We start from the raw sequence: 23166 nt of genomic DNA, 5'->3' as shown, positions 1-23166 counted from the left end.
AGGATATATCTCCGTATCGCTTTATTGTATTTACACTAAATTTGGTATGTGTCATCACAGTCATGACCTGAGGCACCATCTATTCTTTCGGCACAGTGCCACATAATGGTCTCAAGATACGAAAAAATTGCTTTTTTTTCATAAAACTAATGCAAACTTAGATCTTAAATCATGACAGTCATCACGTATGAATCATTTTTTGCCATGTTTGGCTTGACCCCGGTATCGCTGCTTGCAGCTATATTTGTTAGTTTTCTTATTATTATTATTCATCCTTGTTCTTCCGCCATTGAAGTCAATGGCAGCCCATAGAACCGTACGTAGGAAAGTTATGAAATTTGGCACACATGTAGAGGACAGTCTTAGAAGTTACTATAGCAACATTGGTGTGTCTAACTCAAACCCTCTAGCGCCACCAACAGTCCAAAAATCCACTTATGTTCATGCTCATAACTTCTGACCCGTGAGTCCTAGAAACTAAATTCTTGTTTCTTCTGAATCCTTTGCTCATGATGATTCAATTGCACACATTGATGTAATTTGTGTCATGCACATCTTTCCGCCATTTTGAATTTTCCGTAAAACCTACTTTTGCGAACTCCTCCTAGACCGTTTGTCCGATTTGCATGTCATTTGGTATGTAGCATCTAGAGACACCCCAGACAAAAAGTTATCAAAAGCTTTTTGATAGACCAATGCGTTCTTGTATAAATTTACAACATATATGGCGGCGAGCACGCCAAAACGGACGTGAGGCCCTATCGTCGCAAAACTTTATTGTATCAACACGAAACTTGGTATATGTCATTACAGTCATGAACTGAGGGTGCCTGCAACGTTTCGTCACAGCGCCACCTAGTGGTCACGAGATTCGAAAAATGCCTATTTTCGCTTATAACTACTTCAAACTTGAGTCTAAAATCACGAAGGTGGTCTTGTTAGATTCCTTGAGGCATGCCGAGTCAAATGATACCAAACGGTTTTCGGTCGGCCATTTTGGGTGTCGGCCATTTTGAATTTTCTCATTAAGTTCAGTATTTCACAAACAGAATGGCGTATCGCTACGAAATTTGGCATGGTTCATCAGTGACATGTTCTGAGCGTACCTATAAATCTTTAGGACAGCGCCACCTAGTGGTCAGGATATGTAAATAAATAGTTTAAAATATTTATATCATTTGATTAAATTACCACACTGACATGAGACTTCACTCTATTGATTCCTTGGCTCATGCTGAGTCCGACTGTACCAAATATGTCTGAGTCAAACCTACTTCCTGTCGGCCATTTTGAATTATATTGAAGACCTACTTTTTCGAACTCCTCCTAGAGCGCTTTTTTGATTGGCTTGAATTTTGGTAGGCATCATCTAGAGACACTCTAGACAAAAAGTTATCAAAAGCTTTTCAGTAGACCTATCCGTTGTCGTATAACGCATCAAAGAATGCGAAGGCGAGCACGCCAAAATGTGTTTGAGCCTGTATCTTCGCAAAACTTTTGCGTATTAATATGAGACTTGGTATATGTCATAACAGTGATGACCTGAGGGTGCATGCACCATTTCGTCACACTGCCCCCTACTGGTCACGAGATATAAAAAATGTCTATTTTTGTTTATAACTACTGCAAACTTGAATGTAAAATTATGAGACTGGTCTTGTTAGATTTCTTGAGGCATACCGAGTCAAACGATACCAAATGGTTTTTGGTCGACCATTTTGTGTGTCGGCCATTTTGAATTTTTCTTTAAGTTCAAGTATTTCAGAAACGCAATTGCGTATTGTTATGAAACTTGGTATGGTTCATCAGCAACATGTTCTGGGAGGACTTGTCAACTTTTTGGCGCCCCCTAGTGGTCAAGAGATTTGAAGCTATACCTCTGCATCTCTTTATCGTATTTACAACAAATTTGGTGGGTGTCATCACAATCAAGGCCTGAGTTATAATTTATTGTTTGGTCAGTGCCCCCTAGTGGTTAAGTCATTTAAGGCTATATCTCCCTATCGGTTTATCGTATTTACACTAAATTTGGTATGTGTCATCACAGTCATGACCTGAGGCACCATCTATTGTTTCGGCACAGCGCCACCTAGTGGTCTCAAGATACGAAAAAATTGCTATATTTTTCATAAAACTAATGCAAACTTAGATCTTAAATCATGACAGTCATCACGTATGAATCATTTTTTGCCATGTTTGGCTTGACCCCGGTATCGCTGCTTGCAGCTATATTTGTTATTGTAACTTACGTTATATCTTAGTGTTAGAAAGTATGCAGATAGTAAATTAAATATATATTTTTTAATTCATTAAAATTAAATGTTGTAACTGTTAACATTAGTTAATGGAGTATTAACTAACGTGATAAATTGTACTGCGATTAACAAAGATAAATGAATGCTGATAAACGATATTTCTCATTGTTATTTCATGTTAGCTAATGAATTTACTAATGTTAACAAATACAACCATAGGTGTTTCCAGTTCATCTTTAAGGTAGATAAATGCGGCATACTTGATACTTTAAGGAATACGAGGTGCGTTTCCAATGCAGATTTGCGCAAAACTGTAGCGTTTTTTTTCTAAACGTCGACAAAAGACTTGCAAAATGATAGTGTTTCCATTAATTGATGATATGTGACTGAAACATAGTTTTTCCTCTCGCGATAAGCCACTCCAAACATCACGTCCACTAAAAGTATGCAAGTAGTAAATAAAAATTACGTTTTCAAAAATCATTAAATTCATTAAAATTAAATGTTGTAACTGTTATGATTAGTTTATGCAAAATGAACTAATGTGATGAATTGCATTAACAAATATTAATAAATGCTAATAAACTATATTTCTCTTTGTTAGTTCATATTACCAAATGCATTTACTAATGTTAACAAATACAACCTTAGGTGTTACCAGTTCATCTTTAAGGTGGATAAATGCGGCATACTTTAGGGAACACAAGGTGCATTTCCATTGCAGATTTGCGCAAATCTTTAGCGTCGACTAAAAGTATGCAAGTAGTAAATTAAATTAAGTTTTAAAAAAATCATTAAATTCATTCAAATTAAATGTTGTGACTGTTAACATTAGTTAAGGCAAAATATACTAACGTGATGAATTGCATTAACAAATATTAATAAATGCTGATAAACGATATTTCTTATTGTTAGTACATGTTAGCTAATGCTTTTACTAATGTTAACAAATACAACCTTGGGGGTAACCAGTTCATCTTTAAGGTAGATAAATGTGGCATACTTCATACTTTAGGGAACACGAGGTGGGTTTCCATTGCAGATTTGCGCAAAACTTTAGCGTTATTTTCTAATTGTCGACAAAAGATTATTACGAAATTAGGGCGTTTCCATTAATCGATGATATGTGACTGAAACATAGTTTTTCCTCTCGCGATAAGCCACTCCAAATATCAAGTCGACTGTTGTTGGTAGGTTTACTAATATCACATCCACAGCACTAGTACAAACATTAATACAAACATTAATGCATTGGAGAGCCCCTTATACTTAGAAGCGGCAACATATAGGTGTTTCTTGGAGGTAATAGTACATTATTTTAAATCAAAATAGATGTTATCCAGACATTATTGGCAAGAAAAGCCTCTTATTCTTGGAAGCAAACATGTATTGAGGTGTTTCTGGGAGGTTTTAGTACATACCACTTTATCTTCAAATAATAATTATGTGACTTACATCAGGTGACCAGAAAATGTGAATAAACTGTTTCCATTGCTGTTTTGCGAAATACACATTTTCCAAATTGCCGGAAAAACGCCTCATGTCAATTTTGCGAAATTGGCCGTATTTTCAATTTGCAAATGTCATTTTGCCCTATTTAAAGGGTAATGGAAACGCAGCTACTAAGGACTGTTTTTATTATCCTTTTTATGTCTTGTTTGAAGGACAACTATATTTTTTAATACACCAAATTATCGGGACAGGGAGTGTGAGTTGGTAATGGTGTATAAACATATGATCACTTTTAAATGCACTTTCTACAATGTCAAATTTCAATGTCCCTTATCATTTTCCGTGATTAAGGGATCATTAAAAAAGTTTGCACAGAATTTATGGTACATTTAGTGCACTGACTAATGTAGTTTGACTACAGGAAGCTTGAAGAATTTGTTTTTAAGTGGTTTTATTTCCTGGAACACATCCAATAATTTTAACTTCTATCCTGGTTTTATTGTAAATTACCTCTTTAATCCTTTGAGGAGTCTGAGTATGTGCTTTATTTTTATTCACCTCTCTATATGAAAACACTCACTGCTTGTGATGGCGGTTTATGTGCCAGGGGTGGTTGCTTATAATGTTAAAGGTCAGGTGGTCTGTTAATATAGAATTGAGTAAAACGATCATAGAGAATGAGAGTATTGATTATTTTTAAGAGGTCAGTTCTCGCTGCTGAGATTTCTGCACATGTGAAATGTTTACTTTTACACATTATGTTTGTGTTCAAATTACATGTGATATAAAACCCTAAGAGTTGGTTTCCCAGACAGGGTTTAAATTAATCCAGGACTAGGCCTTAGTTATATTAGGACATTTAGGAAGGACATTTTTGTCTGAGAGTAGGATAAGCCTTGTCCACAAAACTGCCTCTATATGTTGTGTAGTAAACATTATTATACCAACCAAAATTTTCTTATTTTTAATTTTTAGTCTTATTAAATTATCGCCTATATCATCATCAGCCGCTAAGCTCTATCAGGATAAGATATTGACGCCCCCGCAAAAAAACCTTATTGGCCAGCCACTGGTTTTAGAATACAGGAATATTGCCTTTTCTTAAAGAGCCCCTATTGTCTGATTCAGGGTTTTTACATTTCCTTTAGTGTATAAGTGTGTATTAGGACATGTTAACGATATGCAAAAGGTACAAATCCCAAAGTAAACATTGACGCGAGTTATTGTCTCCAACGTTAATCTCTTTACTTGGACTACAACAAACACACGGATTGTAGCAACAGTTTACTTCCTAGTATTGGTGATGTGGACAAGACCGACAATATCATAATTCCTCCGGCTTCGGACTCACAGCCTGTAAGTTAACTCCGGTTAGCATTGCATTGTGACCGAATCTTTTAAACATGGTAAGGAGCGTCACATTTCCGATATATTCAGGCCAATGGCAATGTACAGATTAGCTGTCTTTTTTGTACAAAATCAGTGAGAGTGAAATCTGGAGCTACAAAAATGTACAATATGTGGAAAATAATGTGTTTTATAACCATAAACCCATAAACGCATTGCATTATACCAAATACACAAAATAATGTTGTTTTTAGCAATTAAATAGGTGCACTTTACTTATAGCTCATATAGAGGTCTTGGCTTTGAGCACACGCCATCAAGGGCTGACAATGTTTTGGTTAATTTTGTACATTTCATTAATTAACAAGTCGTTTTTTAGAGCAGTATTTTTAGGTCCATTGGTTTGTTCCATCTGATTCAGTTGAGGATCATGTGAGGTTAAGGCTGGTGTTAATGTGTTTGCACGGCAGCCAGAAGAAAGGATCAGGGGCTAAATTCCAGACCATGGCTGGGCTCGAAACCATACGTACGCTCCTACCTTGGCAATGTATTTATCACGGTTAACTTTAGTGAACCAGGGAAAAAATAAAAATTCCTTTCCTGAGGACTGAACCGTCGTGCCCAGCATGCAGCTTTTCTCCAGCAGTCTTGAGGGAAAAAGATTGGGGGAACCTACAGTAGCTATATGAAGTGAATGAAAGGGCTTTGTCCTGAATACAAATCACCATCCAGGAACTTGAAATAAGGCTATTGTTAGAGGCACGTAAGCGTGGTTGGGAGAAGATCAGACCGGAGTAAATGGACTCTCCGAGTTTTTGGGGCTTTCGAATGCAAATATGGCAGGCTGGAGTTACCAATAGCAAAGCTCTGAAGGTTGGTTTTGTCTGTCGGGATTTATTGTTCCCCTCCAGTTTCTTAAGTAGCTCGCCAATGCTGAGCACATTTCTTTGCACATATTACTGCAGGCATTTCACGACTTAGTGTCTATATTTGACAAACGACACGTAGAAGCCGTACTGAATGTGAAATCAACTACTTTCAAGTAAACATGGGGCAGCATTCATAACTCATTGTAGATTCATAATGTGTTGCCAGCACAATGTTCTACCAACTGAGCTACAGGAACAAGGATCAATTTATAGCTTTCGTACCCGAATGGAGCTAAACTAGTTTTTGGTCATTGGTTAATGTAATCCAATAGCCTGTGTGCCCTTGGTGATGTCGAAGTGCAAAGATTGCTAAAGCTACGTTTATACTCGACCCGTCCGCATGGGCATGTTGGTGCACGTGGCAAAAATGACGTCAACGTGGAGTGGGCGGTCATGCGTGTTCGAAAAAAAAATCGAGGCAAGCCTGTGACGTATCTCTTTGATCGATCCATGCAAAACAATGCATATACTATTTATCTGATACTCTGGAAGTAAAGTATGGAAACTTTGCAGTTTAACACACAAATTCTTTTACATATTATTCAGAATTTTGACATATATTTGTATTGAATAAAGGACGAGGAATAAAATACAAAGCTTAAGATGTCTGTACTGCTTGTTTAGTAAAAACGTTAATGAAATGATAATGTTTAATAAAGACATATTTAAGAGATTGGTGTTTTATTCATGTATTTTCATATTTATATATCAAGTTCTGATGTTAGAAGCACCAGGGTTGTTTTAGCGGACGACAACTTCTATCCTCTTTTTTGTGTTTGTTTTTGACTTGATTGTTCGTGTCGCGCCCTGGTGGTTCAAAAAATTGTGCAACAGTGAGTGCGTTCGTCCGTTTGTTGAGACGCGCACATGATCAGCGGAGGCTCGCGTTGCGGACCAAAGCGTGACTATAAACAAAGCTTAATAGAACGATTAATCGTAACTATTGTTTGCAGAATAAAAGGTTTTTTTTACATCATATGTGTGTGTGTATAATTATGTATGTGTAAATACACATGCATGTATCATTTTAAGAAAAAATATTTATAAATTAAGTATTTATATATAATATAATGTAAATAAAACTTTCATTCTAAAACGATTAGTCACGATTAATCGTTATGCAGCTCTACTTGCTTAGGCATTTTTTTAATCTTGTAAGCTAAAGAGTTTAAGGGTTTCGTTAATACCAGAAACGGAAATATGAGGAACATGCGATTAAGGAAGTAAATGAAGTCTTTGACGCTGCAAGCTTCATATAAATACAAATAAAAGAAACTTTTATTGTTGCGAAATTTGTGTCGCACTGTTCACTGTCTTGTGTCTACTACAAAGTAACATAGTGGCTGCATGCCAAGATGAAAGAAACAAAACTATGAAAAGAAAAGCACTGTTCAGATGTTAAAAGAATTATTTCGCTTGCGTGCCCCCCTTTCCAGGAAACTCCTTTGGAAAATCTTGACTTTAACTCTGGATGTGCCTACAGAACAGTAAGCCCTGCATTGCTCTGTATATTGGATTATGGACACATAAGAAGCGGTTGTGCTTTGGTCGCACATTTTTCTTTTCTTCGAAAGACATTTGGCGGGCGATAATACTGGGAACAAAATCACAAAAAAGACAAGTGGACTCGAGAAGTCCCTGCTGGCTCCGCTGTGGGGCCTCTCTTACTTTTCTAAAGGTGACACCCTCCCTTTCTCCTCCCGCCTCTCTCTCTGAGAAATTCCCCGTGGAGGCTTGGGTCTGGGATACAATGGAGGCTGGCCGAGGGGGAGTGTGTTAGATTTGCATGCAGCTGTTTTCTGTTTCCACAGCCACAAAAGCCAATCAAAGCTGCGTTAATAGAGGGTGACAAGCATCACCCGACGCCCAGACCTCCTGTTCGGATCAGCTTTGCACACTTGTTTGCTCGGTAGCCGTGGTGGTTTCCAGCCCATATGGTCACTGAGCCGAAATCTTTTGCTGAAGGAAGTCGGAAAGGTTTGAAATTGTTAACGTCAAACAAGATGTCAGATGAAAAATGACGGGTTCGTGTTGGTTTGTTACTGGGCAGTGTGGCCGGTAAAGCTGGAGTGACATGTTTGACGTACTAGTGGTAGTTATCTGATACCTTGAGATCTATGAACGAGAACTGCAGTACATGGCATTTGTTTTCCTTTTTTCAAAATGCAATCATCTGGGCTATAGTGCCACATCCAATTTCATGGGTGTTGATAGTAAACAAAATTTGTATTATAAAGGGGATCTTTCCTGCAAATTACCTTCTGTCGACCAACAGCAAAGAGAGTCGTGCGAAAATTGTCATGTTGTGCGACGGCATTGGTTGCTGCTTGCTTGAGCCCTGTGGAGAGCCCGAGGAGGGTGTCGGGTAGGCACATAAGAAAAGCAACTTTTCCCAGCGCTGACCAGAATGCCTGAAAAGATTCCATGTTAACAAAACCAAGGATAACGGGATCACATCCAATTACGCTCCGGCTAGAGGTGTTGCCATGGCAATACAATCGAACATTCCATGTAATATTGTTTACCGCCTTGGATGCCCCCTTAACGTGATTTAATTTAAAAGGGAAAGTAAGATAAGGAGGCGCAAGCTGTGGCAGACTTGTTAAGGATGACTGTGTCTTTCTCCTCAGCATTGATGTAAATCTAGACTGAATTTTGCTGAGACATATAGGTGAATTTGAAAAACTGTGCCAGTTGAAAATAAATAGTTACTCTAGGGAGCCAGTAAGAGAGACAAGTCACATTTTTTAGACTATAACACTATCAGACTACATATTAGATGACATATAGTTTTTTTTCTCTAAAGATAAGCTGAACCCTGTGTTCTTTATAAATGTTTAGGTTATTCCGAAGAGAGGGAAAAGTTTTCAGAGTATTGAAATATAACAACTTTTTTGGCTTCCTAAACAACTTTTTAGCTGACATAATCAAGACTGTGCAGGCATCTTGAATAATATTAACTTATATTATCATAGCCTCACAATCCCCTTTGAATCCCGTCAGGTGCAGTGAAGTCATAAAGCATTACATCATTCCTCATCCGTTACAGAATTTGAAGTTACTGTGAAATTAAAACTAAATTAAAAAATGTTGATCTTATTGTGTACTATTTATTGTGAGTGTTACTCTTAAGGGGGGTCACACACAGGATGCACCGCTCAGCGCCGCACCGTTCTAAAAAACTCGAACACATTGCTTTCTATGAGTATACGCACACCTGCGCCGACACGTGGCGCCTGTCCGTGGCGGCCAGCTACGACTCAGGAAGTTGCTCAAATCCATGTCGCGCCACTCACATAGTTTAACATTAAATAACATTATATTTGTCCCAAATCATTAAAGGAATAGTCTACTCATTTTCAATATTAAAATATGTTATTACCTTAACTAAGAATTGTTGATACATCCCTCTATCATCTGTGTGCGTGCACGTAAGCGCTGGAGCGCGCTGCGACGCTTCGATAGCATTTAGCTTAGCCCCATTCATTCAATGGTACCATTTAGAGATAAAGTTAGAAGTGACCAAACACATCAACGTTTTTCCTATTTAAGACGAGTAGTTATACGAGCAAGTTTGGTGGTACAAAATAAAACGTAGCGCTTTTCTAAGCGGATTTAAAAGAGGAACTATATTTTATGGCGTAATAGCACTTTTGGGAGTACTTCGACTCGGCGCAGTAACACCCTCCCTCTCCCATTATGAGAGTGAGAAGGGGAGCGGACTTTTTAGGCGAGTCGAAGTACTCCCAAAAGTGCTATTAAATGACTCCGACTCATCATTCAGATTTTAGATTGATAGGGACTTCCTACTGACCAAATGCCGTAGTACATGCACAAACTGTGCATGAAACACAGAATCGATTCAAAATCGATAGTGCTGCACAATTAATCGCATCGCAATCGCGATGTCAGCCTGTGCAATTATATGACAGCAAAATGTTGCAATTATATTAAATAAATACATAATAACACAAACTTTCTGATAACAGTTTGATGATTTTCTTTGCTGTTTAAAAAAAGAAAGAAAAACGAACAAAAAAGGAAATTTAAGCGGAAGCGCGGAAATACCAGAGCGAAGATGGATGCAGAGGAGGTTGACAGTGATCTGGTATTTAAAAAAAACTCTACGTCTGTTGTATGGCAGTATTTTGGATTTAGGATTACTGACACTGAGCAGTTGCTACATCACGTGGCAATACGAAAACATTTCTAGTTTTACAAATACACATTTTAGCATTATCACTAAACTGTTTGTGGATTTTCCTTAAAACCCATCAAGTTGACTCATGATACCATTTATTATAATCGCAATCGCACATCACAATATTAGCATGAATAACCGCAATGGGAAAAATTACCCAAATCGTGCAGCCCTAAAAATCGATTTCAGAGGCATTTTTAATAGTTGCAGCCCTAAAAATAAATAAATGGTCCCTTTCAGTTTTTATAGATTTACTATTTATAGGCATGTGTTTAAGTAAAATTATAATTTTGGTTTAATTCTATCAATAACAGACAATATTTCTGCCAAACTCGTAATAAAAATTATGTTTTTATTTGCATTTATTTACTGAAAAATTATATTGCGAAAACATGGTCAAAATAACAAAAAATGCTGTGTTTTCTGATCTTCAATACTGCAGAGAAAACAGGTTCAAATTAATTTCTCGACAACAAAATACTAATGTTTTTAGTAACATCTTTCATGGGGTCATGTCATGCTCTCAGTTTTTTACATTTGCTGTTTGGTGACTTTGTCACTCCTGAGGTTTACTTTTGTTGAAATTCAATAGACAGTGGACTGAAATGGACACAAAACATCTAGAAATTATGATTAACTCTTTCACCGCCATTGACGAGATATCTCGTCAATTAAGAGAAAACGCTTCCCCGCCAATGACGAGATTTTCCGTCTTTCCGCAATACCGCTATTATCCACCAGGTGGCGCCCTTCCGCAACTTTTTAAACCCGGAATTATTGCCCTATGGCAAGCAGCTGCATGTCCGTGTCTGTTTTAAAGATCGCTCTGAATGGAATCTCTATGAAAAGACTGTCACAAAAATGGAATTATTTTTGCTCAAAATGTGGTGTTTTTGCAGAAACCTACTCATGTTCAAAAGCTGATTACAAAAGAGGGTCTGTTCTTTCATTTGGAATATTGTATGTTTATATATTTAAAGAAGAACATTTTCTGGAAGGCATTAAACTTTGGTGAAAATCATGAAAAACGCTGGCGCTGGCTGGCAACTTTTTTAAAAAACGCTGGGGGTGAAAGAGTTGAAGTCAAAACTGGAGTGGTCTCTTAATTTTTTCAGTAGTTGTATATTTCCACTGTTAATAATTTGCTTTACAGTTTGGCCATGTTGTGGTCAGTGGTGGCTCGTGACGTTTTTTATGAGACATGAATGCGAAACTCGTGAAACATGTGTGAATTGTCATGTCAAATTCTTATCAAATGTCATCATTAAGGCCAAACAATCCTGCAATGAAAAATGACAAAAAGACACTCCTGAAAATTTCAGAATTGAATATCTCATTCCTGTTCTTTGTTTCTTTTTATTGACGTAATTGAAAATAGTTCACGTTGGGAAAGTATTGGTTTTGCTAGGGCAGAACATATTTGGAAGTGAGGAGTGTGTTGACCGCAGGGCTTCGAGTTCTGGATGGGTTTGTAATTAGCTCCCTGGTTTCCAGGTTCAGTTCCAGATAGACTACCAATTCCTTGTATTGATTTAACAGTTTACTCCTTCCTCCCGGGCCCCTGAAACAGGCGTCTTGTGCAGGGGGTTGGCCAGCCCTCTAGAAGCAGACCTCATCAATTTCTGGACGCTCTGTTGACAGTTGTTTGTGAGCAGACCACATACATTTGATGGATGCACGTAGCTTCTGTGGTTAAGGTAGAGAGCTAGTGCGGCGGCCTCGGGGCATGCAAAGACCGAATGTACAGCTTGTTTGAAAAGCCACATAAACATGTTCTCCCTCTTTCTGCACGGTATTTAAAACATACTGTGATTAACTGACCCACCAACAAGCTCTGCAAGGCTACATCTAGACCTTCGTGATTTATATCTGGGGCTGAACCTTCTGGATTAGTTTTAAACTTTTAAAGTTAACGGTGTAATTATACAATAAAAGCACGCAACTAAATCTTCTGTAGTCACACGCTAGCTGTCTTTGATAATGACATTTTTTGTTTGAGTTTTTGTAAATTTGTGGAGAATAATGAAATGCTCAAACTGGAATTAGAAATATTTTCGTGATCCTTTAAATCCTCACAGTATAATCACAATATTTGAATGAATTTCTGTGTTGTTATCTTTGGTTGTTAGACTCTAATTTAATTATGGTGCCAATACAAAGACAAATAAAATAATTGAGGGTCCAAACAGCAAGTAGTATAGTTTTAATCCAGTCTCTGTGGTTTTATAGGTGGCCAATTCCGTGCAAATGTCAACCTTTCCATGAAAAGTTAAGATTTTACGCAAAGTTTTTAACTATACTGATATTTTAGATGGCAATTTTTGGTGGTTTAAATACTAGGGGTGTAACAATACATCGATGTTGATCAATACATCGGTTTTATTTCTAACAATCCGATGCATCGATCCCACACATAAAAAAATCAATTTGAGGTACGATTATTTTGACATTCTCTATGTCCTCATTCCTCATTTCGTGCATATTTCTGTTTATTTTCATCTGCTAGCGTCAGCAAGTGAATGCGATGCAGCAACAAAGCGGTTGTAGCAGCGAAAAAACTATTTTCAATTTACAACTACCTTAGTGATTGTTACTACTGCATATTTTGGCACAAAATACTGAAATACTTTGACTGTTACCATCATAAGCTTAATTTTATGTGACATTTTGCCCCTCATTATTCATTTTACTTTATTTTTATTTTTATTTTTGTTATTAAATGTTCATGTTATATATTTTGGTTGCATTTGTAAGTAAAAATGTAACTACTTAACTAGGCACATAATATTAAAATATCGATAAATTAATTGAATAAGATCAAATCGTAATCACATCGAAGAAGCTTTTTATATAGCAGCAAAAATCGCATCGCTGGCGGGAAAAAAAAAACATTTTGTATTGCATCGTAATGAACTGTCTGATTTACACTGCTAAATACCCATGTAAAGTCTCTGTTAATGTTAAAAAAAATTCATTATTTTATTTGGCTGTGCAATTATGCTTTTTTAATTTCAATTTTTGATTCAAACAACAAAAAAATTGAGGTAAAACAATTATTGTGCAATTAAAATATAAATTGCGTGCTGTTGGACCAATGTGTTTGTAAGGCACTTCGAAGGCACTACTGCTTTGACATATTTAGCTTATTGCAACATAGAAAAAAGGTTAAATAAATCCATATTTTTAAAGTCACTGTAATCGTGTTAATAATCATGATGATTATGATTTTGCCCATAATCGACCACCCCTATTATTTTCCATAGTTAAGTAAGTGCAAATTTAAAAAAAATGTCACATCCATGATGTTGTTTCTTCCTCATAAATGTGCATACACAATTTAAATATTATATGTTCTTTAAAAAGTCATCCCTTCTCCATTTTTTTGGGTATTATGTTTCTGATTTGTTTTTTTTTTTAATTTACAGAATTCCTGTCTCCCCAAAATGTGTTTTTTTGGTCACATCCACAACGCATTCATGTTTCCTTCATCTAAAACATAAAACTTGCGGGTATAGACTGATATTTTTATGAAGTCTGGACTCGATTTAGGAAAATATAAACAGATGGTTTAATATAATGGTAATGCATTCTGTTAGAATTTATATTTTAAGTCTTGACTGCAAATGTCAAATCCATAATGCTGGAATTGCTCAGGGCATACAGGTGTTAATGTAAACTAGACCACAGGGCAGTGTTATATTACATTTTCATTTGAAAAATCCATACGTTTCATGCAATCTACTTTATTTCAGATACTCACACATAGAATTGAACATTAAATGGGTCACATGGATTGCAAAAGGTTGCAATCATTTTGGTGTGGCCTTAAATCGACAATATGCCAGATGTGAATAAATGTAAACTTTAAACTTGTAATGAATTATGTGCTTAATGATTTTTCACTTAGCATCAGCTCTAAAACCTGCCGACAGTCTAATCAATGGATAATGTGCGTTTTGAGATATATGTATTTAATTTGATAAAAAAGGTGTTCCGAAATGTTTATTTTGGAAACTCCACATCATTTTGGATTGAATAAAACATGCTCACTTGTACCATCTGCATGTGCACCACGATGTAACAACAAAACAATAGTGTCATTTAAAAACCAAACAGTGAAAGTCTTATTGTCTCTCTTGTTGGACGCAATTTTTGAGTTATTGATAAATATTGTATCACTGGCTAAGAGAATTATTGATATTATACAGTATTGTGATAGAATGCCCAATTTAAACCCCACATGGGATCTTTAAATTGCGTAAAGATATTGTATTATTCATGCATATTGGTATTGTATTGCCCACCGGGCTCCCAATATCTTAGTATTGGCACAATCCATGAAATAACCCATATTGATTCTCCCTGAATGAAGGTTCTTGATATTAAAAAAGTGATTATATTTGGCAGGGTTTGCTGTAGCGTCACCATGACGTGGCGTAGTGTTAGTTTCTCAATAACATCCGAACTTCTACATCAGCAGCATTAAATCCGCTGGCACAGACTTGAAGCAGCGCCAGAACCACGCAGGGGTAATTAGCGTTCAGCTGCTAAACGAGTTGGGTAGTTGGTTGCATGACAGAGCTGCGAGTGAATGGCAATATGAGAAAGTGTACAGGGTTTTTTATGAAGGCAACAGGCTGAGAGAGGCTAATTGGGGAGCACGGAGCAGAAAAACACAAACTGGCAGCTGGAGCCCTTGGGATGAAATGTTGCTGCTAACAACTGTGATCATTGAGAGTTAGTGCATGCCGTAGTCACTCTTGCTTTGATCACAAACAAGCACATCTGGTCCAATATTATTATAGTTTTGAAAATTTCACTAGTTTTATTTATATTTCATGTGTCTGTATTGGTTACAACATCGGTTTAGTTTTAGTTCATTTTAGTGGCGCATAAAAAGTTTTTATTGCATTTGTATTTCTTGGAAATTGCTTTTCTACGTTAGGATGATGTTCATTTTTATCATTATTAGAAAATTGCGCCGTCTGACAGTATTCACGGGGCATTAGAGTTTGCATCATCCCTCGAATAATAACAAATTAAGTCCGAATGTGCCGTTGGTGATATATAGAGTAGTAAATTAAAACTAAAATCAGAGGTTTAGGCTACAGTATCCCTGAAATATTTTTAATAGTTTTTTTTTAGAGACAGCAACTGCATTATTTTTGCCTTTTCACAAATTGAGCCTATATAGCTCTTCCAGGTAAAGCAAATTCAATTCATTCTTTCATCTTGTCCCAATCTCTCTTTGTGTCACATTGTAAATGTGCCAAAAATATAGCTTGCATGTATTTCGTTTTATTGTTTCTTTCGCAAATGTGTCCGAATCATTTGTTGAACAGAACACAATTGAGAAAAAGAGTACATTTCTCCCCAAACACAGCTATTTGACTGCACTGAAATGTGCGAAGCACGACATATAGATTTTTTTAGTCCTGTGTGGACTCCAGGCGAGTCTCCGTTTCGATCTGTACGACTGTAAAATAGATTAAATTACACTTCATGCTGCTGAGATTCATGCTTTCTCGCTCACCCTCTCCTCCTTCCCATTTCATCCACAAATACTTGTGCTACTGTAGGAAAGATACAAACGGACTGTTTCTTTACAGTTCAAATTTTGATTATGTTGATATGCACAGTGATGAACTGTATGTTGTTATTGACTGATAAAGATGTGCTTTTCGATAAGAACCTGTGGATAATAATATTGATAAGCTATTGTCATGACGTACGTGTGACCTGAAGCAACTATTTTTTAATGAAATCATATGGCATCACTCAGCCAAGTAGGGCTGCATACCGATTAATCGCAACTAATCGTTTTCAGTCAATATAAATACTTCATATATAAATATTTTTCTTTAAATTATACATGTTTGAGTATCTGTTTATATACTGTATACATAATTTAACATACTGTATATAATATTAGTGGCAGGACAATATATTGCAGAGGCCGATACATCGGCCGATATTTAGACCTTTTTATTACTTTTTTTTCAATCGGTCAGTAAAATGTTATGCATAACAAATGTATTTTTACTTTCACCAATGTTCTGTTTGTCTCTTATTTACTGTAATAACATTTGTGTTATATCAGTCTATCGGCCATATAGCTTTCTTAATATCGGTATCGTAACAAACCATATCAGTCGACCACCACTATATGATATGACGACAACTTTTATTCTGCAAACGATTAGTTGCGATTAATCGTTATGCAGCCCTATGTTAATACATGCGATTATGAGAATGCTATTATTATACATTTTGTCTTTATTATACTGCCTTAGTATAAGCACATAAACATATACTCCAGCCAAATATCAAAATTACCCCATGATTTACTCACCCTCAAGCAATCTGAGATACATATGTCCGTCATCTTTCAGATGAGCACATGTTGAGGTATTTTAGTAAATGTCCTTGCTCTTCCAAGCTTATAATGGAAAACAGGGATTAGTGAACAAATTCAGATTTTAAAGCCCAGAAATGTGCATCCATCTTTCACAGATGGAATCCACATGGCTCCAACATGATAGTAAAGGTCTTTTGCAGGTAATCAATTCGATATTGTAATAAAAATATCCATATTTTAAACTTTATAAACTATATTAACTGCTGTCATTTTTACAGGAGTCCAAGATGACGGCGTTACCGGAAGCTAGTTATTACAGTTAATCAAGTTTGAAATATGGATATTTTTCTTACAAAATCGAAAGTGCTCTGTACGTGCACAGCATATCAGATAAATATAAACATATAATCTGTGACAGGTCAATAGTAAACATCGCTTCAAATTTTGGTCGGTAATATCCTTCACATCACCCCTAACTTTAACCATGCATCATAGGAAAGTATGGCAGACATCATAACTACAGCCTCTGCATGGCACGTTATCATTATATTATATAGTATGATGGGCTTTTTGAGGGCATGCAAAGCAAATCAACATATAATTTTCATATTGGGAAAATGTTTTCTCGTTTATCTGCTGATCTGTCACACATTATGGCAGTCAGGAAGCATTAATGTATATTTGGGTTAACATGTTATATAGTCAGGAAAAAATGCTGACCCATCTACTTCATAATGCTGGAAGGAAGGGCACAGTGCGCAAAAACAATTTAAGAACAATGTAGTGACATTATGGTAGAGATGCGGTCTGTTATTTTAGAAATAAAATTTAGTTCTTTAAATTTATTTTTTACGGCAGAACTATAAATACAGTATGGAGTGTTTGAATTACATAATTTATGTATACATATCTATGACAAATACGGCTTAACAAAGCTAGCTGAGCTATGTCTTCGTCTTAGTAATCATTTAGCAGAAATCAGTTTTACAACCATAAATGCCTTTTAGTTGCTTTGAACTAACAATTTAAAAAGATGACGGCTTGGATTGGTAAACTTGCTTTTAATGCAAGTCTTTTGGACTCTCTGGGTCTTCTGTCTTTCCAACGCTGTCTCATAGCAATTCGTACGTATTTTACAAGGTGTCTAATTCGTACGACTACATTTGTATATTTTTGTACGATTTGCCTTGCCCTTTGTGATGTTGGAGTAATGAGTGGAGTTAGGGGTGGGGTTTCGGTAGTGGGTTTTTATGATTATTGTTAGTTTTTGCTTGATGAATTTCGTACGAATTCATACGACTTAGCCAGCTCGTAAAATATGTATGAATTTGCGTAAGTAGGGTTGCATAACGATTAATTGCGATTAATCTATTGCAGAATAAATGTTTTTGTGTACATCATATATTTGTGTGAACTGTGAATAATAATTATGTATATATTAGGGCTGGGCAAAAACATTGATTTTTCGATTCATCGTTTTTTTACAAGGTTGATTCAAAATCGATTCTCAAAGAGCATAATCGATTTTTTTCTTTCATATTTATTTCTGCAAACATTGAACGTAAGATTAACGTTAATCTAATTACTAGTCTTCTTCACCCTCTTTTTTGCCTTGCGCAATGTTACCAAGAAGCAAGAGGCGAGCATGTCATTCTTTTTTATTAATATTGTATTTGTATTAAATCTATATTCATTGAGTTGAATCAAAAATTGAACCGAGAATCGAAATAGAATCAATTTGATAGCTTGTGAATCGAAATCGAATAGATCTGGAATATCTGAATCGATACCCAGCCCTAGTATATATATATAAATATGCACACATGCATGTATAATAAAAAAAAAAAAAATATATAAATTAATATATAATATACATTATGCATAAATAATATACAAATGTATATACACATGTAAACATTTCAGATCAAGCTAGTCTTTTATAAACTACTAAAATCCCAATTTTTAGCTTACTCTAAACTCTGTAAACAGTCCAGTATCTCAATAAATCTTAATAAATCAGTTTTGTTATATCAGTAATGTTAATAATTGTGCTTCTCGTACCAAACTTATCTTTGTACCGCAGTACTACACTCACTAGCGTTTTCATTTCAAGTAATTATTCAAGTAAACAGTCAATAACAAAGAACGAATCGATTCATTAAGAGCAGTGAATGGTTTTCTAATTTTCTTGCCAATATTGTTGTTTGTTTAATTTTTACAGTATAATAGACAGTGATGGGTCTATTAGGCTGCATTTACACAAGCCCTAAAGCCAATTGTTTGTTTTTTTCTTGTTTTTGTCCCACAAGTTTTCATTCATTAAAGACTATATTTACACAATTAATACATCACCAAGAAACAACAAGGAAATGCTGCAGTTGACACAATCAATGCCACGTATGAAACGTTCAGAAAAAAAACTAGTGTACGCTATAGCTTAATATATAGTTTTAGCTTACCGTAATATATACTTTTTACGTTCCTGTCAAATGACAGCAGTAAATGTTTCTTATTGCTATTCCATATTGTTGATGTCTAAACCGTTCTCTTCTTGTAAGATGTCAAAGCTAATTTTCATTTCCTTTTTCCAAAGCTTTCAGTCGGGCAGCTTTACCATTTGGCCTGGTGCGCAGAGAGCTGTCATGCGAGGGCTACCCCATCGATCTCCGCTGCCCGGGGAGTGATGTCATCATGATAGAAACCGCCAACTACGGCCGCACAGACGACAAGATTTGCGACGCTGACCCGTTCCAGATGGAAAACATTAACTGCTACCTCCCTGACGCCTACAAAATCATATCTCAAAGGTAAACGGCCATTTGCCAAGCATCGCTCTCGCTGTTTCCACGCTTCCGATTTGGTCTTGATGCTGAATTATGCCGAGCAAATAAGTCGCTTTTTTCAAAGGCCCGTTCTTGCTCCATTGACTTGAGAATAATCAAAAAACTTTTAACGTGCCAACTTGAGATGAAAAGGTTCCTCCTGAGGAAAAATTACGAGTCCTTTTATAAATAGGCACCACTTGTATTTCCAAGCCCTATTTAGTCCGCTTTAAAACTTAATTTGTCGAAACCTCATTATGCTCTGACATAAGCGCTAAGTTATGAAGCTCTGTTCTGCCTGTTTGTCCACGTATGACAAATTAGTTTGGGATTTGAGGGGAAAACTCAACAACTTCCCCATAATAGACTCGAAATATGCATTGGCTGTTTGTCTACGTGGAGTTTAATTCCATACTGCCTCCTCACGAGCGGCCCGTATACTTTGGAAAAGCTCTGCTGAAATGGCAGCGCTGGCACGGAGCGGCGGCCCTGAGTAATGCTCGCTTCTCATACCATTTATATTAGTGACACTTGTGCCTGCGCCGGCTCTCTCTCAGGACATACTTGTGCGACTGCCAGAGTGTGTTAACGTACACACACATACACAGACCGTGGACTCCACGCTCGGCTGCTTTGATGGTGCTGTGACTTCAAAAGCCAACCAGATATTAACATTTCATGAACGCGACATCTCCAACCGGCTTTACGTGTGGTTAAACTTCATCCTCTGTTGTGGCGTGATGCTGGTAAAGGCTCTATTTTTTACCTGACTCCTGTAAATCTGAGTTTAGCATTTTATGAGGCGTTTTAGGGCCTGCATTCTTCCACTGTGATCTGCTGTTCTGTTGTTAGCTGAATTGGCAGTGAAGGACAAGGATTGTACAATAAAGTCTTTACGGCTATTGAGTATAAAGGTACATGGTAAATAAACATTTCAGCCTTTTTTTTAGCATGTTTGTTTTTTCTAACCTATTTTTAGACTGCCACAGTAGTTTCTAGGGGTGTGAATCGTCACTGGCCTCATGATTCGATTCGGTTACGATTATTACGTACACGGCCCGAATTAGGGATGCATGGCGATTAATCGCGATTAATCTATAGCAGAATATAAGTTTTTGTTTACATCATATATGTGTGTGTGTGTGTGTGTGTGTGTGTGTATAATAACTTTGTATAGATAAATGCACACACATGCATGTATATATTTAAGAAATGTTTACATGTGTATAGACGGTTTCATCGGACGCTGACACGATACACGTCTGGATCCGAACTTTACTTCCGGTTTCGTTTTTTTAATGGTCTGACTAGTTGCTAAACTGAACTCTTGAACAAATGCCTCGTTGAAAATAACAAATGTTTTGGTTTATTGGTAATCTATGTGTTGTTTTTTTGCTTGTTATATAAATAAACTATGTTTAAAGGACTTTGTTGTTATTTATTCTTAGCGGAGTTTACTGGAAGTTACGTGCGGACCATGACAGCCGCTTGCTTATGTTGTTACTGCTGAAACGGTCTATATATATTTGTATATTTATGTATAATTTATAAATAAAAATAGTTAATATATAAATAAATATATATATATATATATATATATTTTTTAAAATTATACATGCATGTGTGCATATTTTTATATATAAAATTATTATACACAGTTCACACACATATGATGTAAACAAAAACTTTTATTCTGCTATAGATTAATCGCGATTAATCTTATGCATCTCTAGTCCGATTCAATCCGATATCTCTATGCATCACCGTGCATTGCATCCTTAGTGTTTCATTTAAATAAGTTTGATGTAATCTTGTTATCCAACCAATCAGTGCAAAGAGATCTCTAGTGTCCTATCACAGTTTTTGCAGCATCCCTTCTCCACCCCATCGCTTCCGGTAAACTCCGCTAAGAATAAATAACAACAAAGTTCTTTAAACGTAGTTTATTTATATAACAAGCAAAAAAAAACACATAGATTACCTAGGAAACAAAAACATTTGTTATTTTCGACGAGGCATTTGTTCAAGAGATCAGTTTAGCAACTAGTCAGAACATTAAAAAAATGAAACCGTAAGTAAGGTTCGGATCCACACGTGTATCACATGCTTCCAATGAAACCATCTATAAAGTTGTTAAACGTTAATGAAAGCTGTAAATACACACATACAAAAAAAAAACTTTATGAAAAGTGTAAAGGTTTTATATTATTTTATATGAGTGGTGTCATTTTATCAAAAGAAATGACATGAAGATCTAACTGCTGGCATGTTTAAACGCATTTTATGTTGACAAAGTAGTTATTTCATAAGCTGGCTAGGGTTCAATATTAACCCGATTAATACATAAACATCAAATGGCCATATTCACTCTGCCGTTTCTCTCATTTGTTCTGTATCTGGTTCTGCTGGTTAACTCGTGCTACTGAATGACTAACATTGCCGGAGTCAAGGTTAAACCTCTGACGGATGAATGACGATAATACAGCACGTCTCTTCAGAGCGCCGGTTCCCCTCTGCATGCAAATGAACACATCTTCTCTCCATCTGAGGTCGTACCGCTTGCTCTGTTTGAATGGAAACATGGCGGAGAAGAAAATCGTTAAGTCTTATTATTTATCTTCAGTGCTGGGGTTTTTAAAGAGGGAATCCTTCAGGGTTTTGTGTTTTATATTCCCTGCCAGAGTAACTTGCAGTTATGGCCCTGGGCAAGAAGTAATGAAATTTCTTTTCTTAATTAATATTTTCTTTCTGAGGTCCGAGTTAGCCCAGAGCCAAGCTGTCGCGTGGTTAACATCTAGGATATGTGAGCGTGGTGTGAATACTGTCCCGCACTGTGCTAAAGAACATGATGCAAGGAAGACGCAATTGACAGAAGCGCTGCGATGTGTCTTTCTCAGAGACGACTGGCACACTTGATGGACATATAAATGTACGGGTTTCTGGGAAAAGCCAGAAAAGGGTTTCGAGTCAAAATTAAAAATCTTAGGCGAGGGCTTCATTTGAATTTTAATTGTTCTTTTTATTAAAGATTCATGGATAATCTGTAAATAATGATGCCAATTATTTATTTATATTAAGGTATTTAATTACTGAACAGTTATCCACTATTTCTACATCACTGTATACATTTTAGCGTCTAAAAATCTAATTCTGGGTCTTGATGCAAAATGTGCATGCAAAAAATAAGCATCACATCAGTCGGTGATACACACTTGAATAAAAAGATAAAAGCAGAGCAGTATTATACTGAAGTTATGGGGGATGTATAACGTCTGCCGCAAACTCATTTTCACCTACAGTATACTGCTGTGTAAGGGCTATTCGCTTTCAGAAGTGTCCCATTCTTATGGAAATGACTGATACAGGATTGTGGAAAGATTTTAACACCTTTCCACTTCTCGTATGTTTAAATCAGAATAAAAATCTACTTTTATTTACATTTTTCTGATCGTATTAGGAACAATTCATCGGTATGCATGTTTTTTTTTTGTTTCTCTATTGTATGTCACAAATCTCACTTTTCGAACTTCCCCATCCATGCAAAACAGCTTTGTTTTAGTACGAAACACTTTTTTATGATCCAATTAATTCCTGATTAATAAAAAAGTTTTTTTGTTGGCGATCCGGTTTAACTTAAAGCTCACGGAAGCTAACAGAAGTAAAATAGTTTTATTTTTCACCGTGGCACAGTTTGTGTACACAAGCAAATGAATAAGTAAAAAATAAAGAACTCTTAAGAGAGGACATGTCTCCGAATGCCCTTTCAAAACTTCCTCCGCTACGTTTACTGACTTTGGTTTCC

The 23166-nt window shown here is 36.2% G+C and overlaps 1 protein-coding gene across 6 annotated transcripts in view; it reads left to right on the top strand.

The window, feature by feature from the left end:
* Positions 1–23166, top strand: part of LOC141350977 (adhesion G protein-coupled receptor L2-like) — a 153663-nt gene that overhangs the window by 39084 nt on the left and 91413 nt on the right. For all 6 annotated transcript variants that reach the window (XM_073856879.1, XM_073856873.1, XM_073856881.1 and 3 more), the window contains exon 3: positions 19136–19349. In XM_073856879.1, the coding sequence (XP_073712980.1) occupies positions 19136–19349 (214 nt within the window). The remainder of the gene's footprint in view (positions 1–19135; positions 19350–23166) is intronic.

This window comes from Misgurnus anguillicaudatus, chromosome 2, assembly GCF_027580225.2.
Source record: "Misgurnus anguillicaudatus chromosome 2, ASM2758022v2, whole genome shotgun sequence".
NCBI classification, from domain to species: Eukaryota; Metazoa; Chordata; class Actinopteri; order Cypriniformes; family Cobitidae; genus Misgurnus; species Misgurnus anguillicaudatus.
The sequence above is the reverse complement of the archived record's forward strand: the minus strand, read 5'-3'. Positions and strand labels throughout refer to the sequence as shown.